The following is a 10386-nucleotide window of genomic DNA, read 5'->3' on the forward strand; positions in this document are numbered from 1 at the left end:
GCTGACTCTGGCACCACACGTGCTTAGATAGGAATGGTTAGATCTAAAAATATAACTGTTGACACGAAACAATAGCTTAGATGTTTAGTGGAACGATAAATGTTTGGTGTGAGAACGGGACGGAGGTTTATTTATAAATAAATCATGCAGAGGGACTATGGGAAGAGTAAAATTACAGAAGATACTTAATAATTAACTTGAGCCCTTTTCTCTGCGGAATCACCATGATGGCTGGGACCCTGCACACAAACCCTGAAAACTGGAGGGCCTTCAAGGCCCTCATCGCTGCTCAGTTCAGCGGGGCTCAGGTCCGCATGCTCTCCGCACCACCCCACTTCCACTTTAGCCAAACCAACTGCACCCCCGAATTTCTCAGAAAACTTCCTGCCGGCAAGGTTGAGGGCAATGACGGACTCTGTATTTGAGAGCAATGCCATCGCTTATTGCTTAAGCAACGAGGAGTTGCAGGGAAGTACGCCAGAGGCAGCAGCTCAGGTGGTGCAGAGGGTGAGCTTTGCTGAGAGTGACATTGTCCCTCCAGCTGGCACCTGGGTGATCCCCACCTTAGGCATTATGCACCACAACAAGTAGGCCACTGAAAATGCCGAAGAGGAGGTGAAGCGAATCTTGGGGCTGCTGGACACTCATCTGAAGACACGGACTTTTCTGGTTGGTGAGAGAGTGACACTGACTGGCATCACAGTTGTCTGTACCCTGTTGTGGCTCTATAAACAGGTCTTAGAGCTTTCTTTTCGCCAGGCCTTCCCCAATATCAACCAATGGTTCCTTACCTGCATTAACCAGCCTCAGTTCAGGGCCATCTTGGGGGAGGTGAAGCTGTGTAAAAAGATGGCTCAGTTTGATGCTAAGAAGTTTGCAGAGAGACAGCCGGAAAAAGATACCCCAAGGAAAGAAAAGGGCTCACGAGAAGAGAAGCAGAAGCCCCAGACTGAGCGGAAAGAGGAAAAAGAGGCAGCTGCCCCAGCTCCTGAGGAAGAGATGGGCGAGTGTGAGCAGGCATTGGCTGCTGAGCCCAAGGCCAAAGACCCTTCGCTCACCTGCCCAAGAGTACCGTTGTGTTGGATGAGTTTAAACGAACGTACTCCAATGAGGACGTCCTCTCTGTGGTGCTGCCATTTTTTGGGAGCACTTTGATAAGGATGGCTGGTCCCTGTGGTATGCCGAGTACCGCTTCTCTGAAGAGCTCACCCAGACCTTCATGAGTTGTAACCCCATCACTGGAATGTTCCAGCGATTGGACAAACTGAGAAAGAATGCCTTTGCTAGTGTTATCCTGTTTGGAACCAACGACAGCAGCTCCATTTCTGGGGTTTGGGTCTTCCGAGGCCAAGATCTTGCCTTTCCGCAGAGTCCAGATTGGCAGGTGGACATGGCAGAAACTGGATTCTGGTAGCGAGGAGACCCAGACCCTCGTTCGAGAGTACTCTTCCTGGGAGGGAGCCTTCAGCACGTGGGCAAAGCCGTCAACCAAGGCAAGATCTTCAAGTGAACTTGTCTTGCTAGTCGCCTAACTGCCTGCACCTACCCTTCAAGGGAGATGGGGGTCATTAAAGGAAATGTACATTGAAAAAAGAATAATGATTAACTTGAACATAGAACAGCAACACATGCCAGCAGTCCTAGCACTCAGGAAGAAAAATCCAAGGTCCTACCAGACTACATAGTGCATCCGAGGCCAAGGTGACAAAATGCTGAGGCACCGTATCAAACATAGAATTTAAATAAACAGACCTGGCTGCTCTTTCAAATTACCTGGCTCCATTTCTAGCACCCACACACTAGATGACAACTGTGTAGAACTCCAGTTCTAGGGGCTCTCCACCTCTGTGGGTACTGAGCAGTGTACATGCATATGCAGGCAAAACATCCATAAACATAAAATAAAAATAAATAAGTCTTAAAATGAAACAAACAGGCACCAAAAAAAAAATCACATAAAAGAGGGGTGGGGATAGAGCTCCAATGTTAGAGTGCTTGGATCCCTGGGTCCTATCCTCTGATCTGCATAACTAGACAGATTGGAATACCCTCTAAATCTCAGCACATGAGAAATAAGGGCAAAACCAGGCTGGACAGTGTTTAATGGTTGACCCTCCTGTTGGAGGTGCTCATTTGTAGCATTTGATAATTGATTTTAAAAACCTACTGGGTATTATATTTCTGTCTGTTTAATAATTGTTATGACGGTTTGGAACAAAAGGGATAGAAAATATCTCAAGTCTGTGCGATCCTTTTCCATATTCAAGAACCCCTCACCCATCAGGGGCTTTGCAAACATCCAAACAAAAATCAGGAATAAAGGATCAGGGTTTGACATTGATTTGTCTAGTTACTTAAATAGCTAGTTAGTTGAGTTAGTTAGTATGTTCGTTATGAAGAAGGTCTCATGAAGCCCAGGCTGACATCACACTCACCATGTAGAGGGAGAAAACCTTGAATTTCTAATCCTGTCTCTAACTCCACGTGCTAAGATACGGGGGTTCACCACTCTACTTGGTTTTACACAGTGCTGGGCAGTGAACTAGTATGTCATGCATGCTAGGCAATCACTAAGCCAACCTAACTACCTAGCCCAAACAAAATAATTCTAAAGGAGATCATGACTAACAATCCAAGGAAGGACTCATAATCCAAGATGATGACGAAATGTGGCCTTTGTTGTAATTCTGCAGTTAGCAAGACAAAGGTTGACTATCCCAAGAAAGGACAGCAGGAGTCAGGTAGAAAAGTTGTCATCCTGCAGCATCCGATGGGCTATTGCACAAGGTTATAGGAGGGGTGTGTGGGATTGCACAGGGCCTGTTAGTTCTTTGTTGCCAGGATCCAGGGTGAACAGGAGTTACTAGGGTAGGACTTGAGTCTGTGGAAGTTTTGCAGGGAAAGTGGAATTAAGTTTGCAAGCAATGAGTCTCCGTGGGTCATCAGATTGGGAGATGAGATTTTTGGATTGTTTGCGTGTGTGTGTGTGTGTGTGTGTGTGTGTGTGTGTGTACATGTGTGTGTGTATGAAAGATTAGATAAAGAAGTTGAAAGACAGAATCACAAACAAATTCGAAGAATTTGTTGATGGATGGTAGCTGGTTTGTTTTAAGGACCTTAGTTCTATCCAAAGTTCTAGAATCGGGCAACAAATGACCCCTTATTCTGTGAAGCAGAATGAGTGCTTCCAGGAGCTGAGATTTGGAGATACACATGAACCAAGTAAAGCAGAGACAACACGAAGTAGTGATGTCCATTCTTAACTTTTCTTGACATAGGTGAGGCCTTCATGTATGTATACATACATACACACAAACACACACACACACATACATACATGCAGTTCATATTATTAGGTGCAATTTTGCTTTAACTTCAATTTGGGCTCTAAAACAGTAGAGACCCTTCTACTTTCCAGAAAAAGAAGACATTAAAAAATGGTGTCATGTGCAAATTCTCGTTTGCTGAAACTTGAGCCATCTGCCACATCGCAGGGCTTGCAATAAAAGTTGAATCCAGCAACAGGTTGAAGGGGAGGGAAGAGGAGACATATGCACTCGTCATCACCGACCCTTCTTGGTTGATTTCACACTGTGATGCTTCTCCCAGCACACTGTCAAGGCTCACTGATTCCAAGGATAATTCAAAGGTGAGTGTAGAACCCATGACGTCTATAGGTTTGCCACATTAAAGACCATGACTAGTATATTCAATTTCCCATCTGAGCAGAGGCATTTCACACTTTGACAGTAATAGATCCTACTGTGAGGAGAGAATGTGATGCAGTCCTCAAAATGTTTCCCTTCCGAGTCTAAAGATGTGGGTTTGATCCTCAGAACTCGGGTACAGATGTAAGGTGCAGGACCAGGTGAGTGGCCCTTGCTGCAAAAAGTACGTGTGAGTCAAGACTGGCGAGCCCACTTCAATCCCCAGAACACACGTAAAGGTGAAGGGAGAGAACCAACTGTGCAATTGTCCTCTGACCTCCCCAACAGTGCTGCGGCACATTGCACTCCCCATATTAATGATTGATGTAATCATTTTGCTGTAATCAATCACAGTATGGGGCAAAGACAGGGGAACCCTGGGGCTTACGACTTCCTCAGTCTAGCCTGATGGATGAGACAGTGAGAGATCCTGCTCCCAGGAGTCGGCTGGTGCTTGTCAGGCCGGCACCCACCTTCCTATGGTCTCTCTTGTACACATACAATCTCCATATGGAGCTGAACATGTGAACCTGCACATACATGTACACACGCATACAGCACACACATATAACACACACACACACACACACACACACACACACACATGCTGAACCACCGATTTAAAGAATGCCCTACAGGTCCTATGGTGACGTTTTGAACTGAAGTTTCTTCTTCTCCAATGACTATAGCTTTGTCAAGTTGACATCCTGCTAGACAGCACAACATACAAAATATTTTGACTTTTCTACAAATAATATTTTCCAGTTTCAGGAAATAGAGATGGAGGGAGGGTGTGTGTGTGTGTGTGTGTGTGTGTGTGTGTGTGTGTGTGTGTGTGTGTAAAATAAAAGCGAGGAAGTGAAGAACCAACAAGATCATTGTCAGGCAATCTGGAGTCCCTAAATAAATTTAAGGTCTACAACCCTCACCAATTTTACATACATACAAACATACATACACACACTCAATATTTATTTATTGTTAGTAGAGTCACACAGAGCTAGGAGCCACTGTCAACTTTAATATGTATATGTGATCATTTTAGGGGCAGGAGCAGATGGCTCGACACTTAAGAGTGCTCACTGCTCTTCCAGAGGATCTCAGGTCAGTTCCCAACATGCACCTACATGAGAGCTAAAAACCATTTGCAGCACCAGCTCCAGGGGATCTGATGCCTCTTCTGACCTCTACCTGTTCCTGCATTGCAAATGTTGTGTGTATGCAGGCCAATACACATAGACACACACACACACACACACACATACACACACAAACACACACAAACACACACATATACACACACACATAAACACACACACATGTACACAAAATAAAATAAGCACATATAAAATGTGATCAGTCTTGGTGTTACCTTTAGGATAAGTAGCTTTACTCCTTTGGGCCAGTGCAGAGGCTCCATGTAAGTGACCACAGCCTATGTATTTTATTTAACCAATAACTTGGCTAAATAGCCAAATTTATTCAACATATTGTATATATGTTTAAATTTTTTACATTTCAGCTGAGATTACAAAGACATTATATGAATAAAACTTAGAAAGGACTGAATATTTTTTCTGCAATGCAAAAAGAAGTCAAGCCTTGAAGAATCTTTAACACAGTGTGGCTCTTTCTGTAGACAGGCCCGTCCCAGTGTTAACTGCAATTTCCCTTCTTTTACTCTGAAACAGTAGAGAGCCATGTGTTTTCCAGAGAAAGAAGACAGACCACTTACACCATGTAATGGCATTCAAACACCTACTTGGTGAAACTTCAGTCATCTGCTACATCCCGGTTGTTGGAATAAAAGCTGAATTCAGCGGGTGGAGGGGAGAGAGGAGATGGGCTGGGGCAGGAGATCACCCTAGTTCAGACCTACAGGGAGGGATGTTAAGACTTTCCTTAAGACTCCACTGCATCTTCTCAAGTGTTAGTCTGAGAAGGCTACATGGACAGAAGTAGACGCCTGAGTGAGTGTGCATGGCCTGCCAGGGAACGGGATGTGAGCATGCATGTACCTGGAGAGTGTGACGGGATGCGGCTGGGTAGGTGGCCTCCATACATAGTCTCTACTCCAGGCACTGATGCTTCTGATTTGGGGCCTTCATTCATTTAATTTTGTGTGCATTGGTGTGAAGTTGTCAAATCCCCTGGAACTGGAGTTATAGACAGTTGTGAGCTGCCTTGTGGGTGCTGGGAATAGAACCTGGGTCCTTCAGAAGAGCAGACTGTGCTCTTAACCTCTGAGCCATCTCTCCAGTCCCGCTGCTTTTTCATTTTAAATTTAGTTTATTTAGCTCTGCTCTGACATGACTACTGTATTGGAGATGAAAAGCATCTGACATCACTAAGGACTTCTGTGTTCCCAACATGTACAACTACCTAATTCAAACTGCCGCCTCAGCCTTTTTATATTATTTATTTTATGTGCTTTTGGGGTTAAGTGCAATCAAGACTCGTAAATAATTTTACAGTGACTTGGGCCCCTGAGATCTCAGATAAACTACAGAGGAATATTTAATGCATGGATTCCAGAAAAAAAGTTGCAATGCCTGTCATTTTTATTCACCTATGCTAATACACTGAGGTAGGCACACCCTCCTTCAGTCTCCAGTGGGAAGGGATTAAGGACCCTACTTGTCACAGAGCCAAATCTGAAAAGGTCTTCCAACAGAATACTACTGTGTTACCCAGTATAAAAGAAGCTGCAGGTAAGGCCGCCTGTCTCCATTCATCCTGGGTTTCAGAGGCTGCACAAGACCCAACTTTGAGAAGGTGAGAGCCTAGGTCTGTCTGTGCCTAATGGTTGGTATCTCAGAGCTGTGCTGTCAGTGTGGTGTGTATCTCTCTGACCCAGGCACTCGTCTCCTGGCTTCCTTAGCATGATCACCCTGTATTGGGAGTGGGCTGCATTGGGGCTTGTGGGAACATTTATTTATCTATTCTGTAGTACTGCAGGATGGGTCTCAGGTCCTCGCTCAGATTAAAGTTCCCTATCACTGAACTCTATTCCCAACCCTGGTGCTTTTGATTTCTCCAATTCTACATACTCTCGGACTTCTTTTGTGAACGGGCAAGTATCAAATAAAAAACATAATCACAAATAAAGGAAGACAAGAGCATGACAATGATGGCTAACAGTAGAGACATTCTTTGGTGGCATTCGTCCAGGAGTGTCCATTGCCCACAGTTAGCTTCATTTGAGGACACTGCTCTCTCTACACAGTGATTTAATCATCAAGGAGAAATAAAATTCAGACCATGAGAACTCTCAGTTGCCCATGTAGCTCACTGTCTGATCACTAAAGCCTCATCCTTCTCGTTACACTTCCATATCTGCACATGCTTCCGGCGCTGACGTTGGAGGGGCTCACACACCTCTCTCCCCTTATGCTTTCTGTTTATACAAGAGGCCGTTGGTGTTCACAGGTATGTTCCAGGCAAGCAAAACCCACCTGAATGAACTCCAGATAAAACGCCTGGAGGAGATCCTCATTGTCATTGACAAGCAGGACCAGATCATTGGGGCCGACACCAAGAGGAACTGCCACCTGATGGAAACCATTAACAAGGGTGAGTGGAAAGGAGGGTGCCATGTGCAGGCCTGGTGCCATGGGCCACTCTGAGCCATGCAGGGTCAGGAGGCAGCTGTCCAGCGGGTGCTGCTGCGGCTGCTGCTAACTTGATAAGGCTAACACTTCCATCAGTGCACTGGGTGATGCAGACTGTGACTGCTGCCTCGAAGGGATTGGGAAAGTCAGAAATTGTAGCCAAGCTGGGGGTGGCGCTGTACATCTTTACTCCCAGTAGAGAAGCAGAGACAAGTTATCTCTGTGAGTTCAAGGCCAGCCTCTTCTCCATAGGCAGGCCTGTCAGGTCTATATGTGTCTCCAGGAAAAGGGGTTGGTGGGAGACACCCCACTGTGAGCCCTCTAGGTGCCTCATGTGTCCCAACTTCCAGGCATAAGCAGTGACTCTCTGTGCCACTGGGCCATCCATATGCCTGCACAGTGTGGCCAAAGCAGCTAGAACATACTTTCAAGATTATAGCTTTAGATTCACACAGTGGGGCTCAGCCTGCCTTGCAAGGCTTACTTTACTTCTTGGCTCTCTAGCTTTTGTTTACAAGTGGAGGAAAACTGCAGTACTCACTTGCAGACTTTCTGTGTGTAAATAAATACTGAATCACCAAATGCCAATCGACTGGCATAGGTTCTATCCCAGCAAGAATCACCAGCCACTCCTGGTGCCATCATCCTGAGTTGCATGAGACTGAGAAAGAGATGGATATGCAGACTCCATGCTGACTCCAGCATGACCCTCGCACATGCTCACTTTGCAGGCCTGCTACACCGAGGCTTCAGTGTGGTCCTCTTCAACACACAAAACCAGCTCTTGGTTCAGCAGAGAGCAGATGCCAAGTACACTTTTCCTGGTGAGCCACCCAGGTCAACCCCAGGGAGCACTGGAGTCTAACTTAGGGTTTGGGAACCTGACAGGGATGTGAGAGAACCCATCTGAGCACTCTTCCCTCCTAACCCCGTGTGTGTGTGTGTGTGTGTGTGTGTGTGTGTGTGCGTGTGTGTGTGTGTTTGAGCGTGTGTGTGTGTGTTTGAGAGAGAGACAAAGAGAGAGAGAGAGAAGAGAGAGAGAGAAACAGAGAGAGAGAGAGAAGAGAGAGAAACAGAGAGAGAGAAACAGAGAGAGAGAGAAAAGAGACAGAAAGACAGTCCCACTGCCACTAGATACAATGAAATTAAATTCTAAGCATTTTGCAACTCGAATCAAGCTGTGAGATTTTATAATCTACTATTTGCATATAGAAGAGCTGATACTGATAAAAGTCCAAGGTGAACCCACTCTCTACACTAACTATGACCAGGAAGGAAATTGCTCCTATTCAATAAAGAGTGTTCTCTCTAAAGCTGCATGCTATATGTTGCCCCAAGACATTTTACAGATTCCTGTTCTAGTCACCCTTTATATGTGCCTGAGGAGCTGGAAGAGGAGGATGCCGTGGGAGTGAGGAGGGCGGCCCTGAGACGTCTGCAGGCTGAACTGGGCATCCCCCAGGACCAGGTACCCACTCACTCAGCATGGGCTCAATGAACTTTTTCATGTGCTCAGGGGTCTGTTTAATACGTAGAATGTCACATGACATTGCTGTCAAGTTTCATCCATCAAAAGCTGACCTAGGAAGTGTCTGCTGGCCTAACAGGGCTTCTGTCTTGCATAGGAAACAATGTTCCTGTGAAGTGCCCAACCCTGGTCCACAGGAGAGGCTATGGAACAAGGCACTGTATTGAAGCTGCTTTTCTTTCCATTCTCAAAAAGAAATCTTTCACATACCTGCATGTCCTAATGCTCAGAGCTGTGTTCAGCCTCATGTCCTGTTCACATGTGGTCTTCATTGTGAATGAAAAGTGAAGCTGTTGTTATAGAAATGGTGCCCTCTTCAATGTCATCTGCCTACACGCTAATAAAGTGCAAGTGCTTCAGAGGCACTCTATGAAAAGGACTGAGCAAAGGAATCAACTGTTTTGTTTTAATCTAAGTTTTATCTATTACTGAATTAATAATGTACCAACTTTGACACAGACTTCCATAATGGACAGCATTTTCATGAACCGGATCTACCACAAGAGTCCTTCTGATGATATCTGGGGAGACCATGAGAATGGCTATCTTTCTGTTGGTGAGGAAGATCCCAGAGAAGTGAGAAGCTACAGCTATATGAGCCAGGAGGACGTGCAGGAGCTACTGGACAGGGGGACCCGTGGAGAAGAGAAGATCACCCCTTGGTTCAGGACCATTGCAGAAGGCTTCCTGTTATCTTGGTGGCCCCATTTAGAGGATGTGTCCCCATTTGTGGAGCCTGACAAGATATATGGGCTGTGAGTCGTGAGAAGTACAGTTATAGGAGAGGTCATCTCCAAGCCATGATTGGAATACATAAGGATGAGGGTAGTTATAGAAGTTGAGTGCTGAAATCCTTCAGTCACTTTGTCAGCTAAAATCCACCCTGTGAGTTTTAACTAGTAGTTCCCTTGATTCTTCGTGCTCTTAAAAAGTTTTCAACTGCAGTCTACAGAAATATCACTTTCCTCCCTAAAAGTTCTGTGCGGTGCATCTGATACCCTGTAGTCTCTGTAGAGCAGAGGCTCAGACAAGGACCACTGCAATCCCGGTCGTCTCTGCCTGTTATAGTCATCACTTGCAACTGCAGAATTCCCTCCGGTGGGATGGGCTGCATGATTGTAACAATATGCAGGAGGAGTTTGTGGCTGGAAGGGGGTTGGGCACACCTTAGGTCACAGCACTCCGGAGGCAGAGGCAGATGGATCTCTAAGTTTGAGGCTAGGCTGATCTACTTAGAGAGTTCCAGAACAGCCTGGGCTACACAGAAAAACCCTATCTCCAAAAACTAAAATAAATAGAAAGATAAAAAGGTAAGTAGATGGTTGAAAGATAGGTAGGTAGGTAGGTAGGTAGATAGGTAAAATAAAGTTAAAAGAGGCAGAAATTTGCATTTCTAATCAGGTTCATTAACTTCACAGAAGCTCGCCCTCATTTGGTGAGCCAAACCCCAGAATTCCAGTTGCTTTCAGGTCTACTTGTACGCTATCTAGTATGAGTTACAAAAGAAAATACAGGACAGTTTTGGACAAATATAAAGAGA

General features: G+C 45.4%; 1 protein-coding gene and 1 pseudogene across 1 annotated transcript; both read left to right on the plus strand.

The window, feature by feature from the left end:
• The first annotated feature begins 224 nt into the window (after window positions 1-224).
• LOC134482730 (elongation factor 1-gamma-like) lies at window positions 225-1510 on the plus strand (annotated as a pseudogene).
• A 5412-nt stretch (window positions 1511-6922) lies between these two features.
• On the plus strand, window positions 6923-9605 carry LOC102551575 (isopentenyl-diphosphate delta-isomerase 2-like). Its single transcript, XM_039096363.2, has 4 exons — window positions 6923-7280; window positions 8050-8155; window positions 8657-8786; window positions 9306-9605. The coding sequence occupies exons 1-4, from the start codon at window positions 7139-7141 to the stop codon at window positions 9603-9605; spliced, it is 678 nt and encodes a 225-aa protein (XP_038952291.2). The 5' UTR covers window positions 6923-7138.
• Window positions 9606-10386: the final 781 nt, after the last annotated feature.

The sequence above is a fragment of the Rattus norvegicus genome, chromosome 17 (genome assembly GCF_036323735.1).
Source record: "Rattus norvegicus strain BN/NHsdMcwi chromosome 17, GRCr8, whole genome shotgun sequence".
In the NCBI taxonomy this organism is placed as follows: domain Eukaryota; kingdom Metazoa; phylum Chordata; class Mammalia; order Rodentia; family Muridae; genus Rattus; species Rattus norvegicus.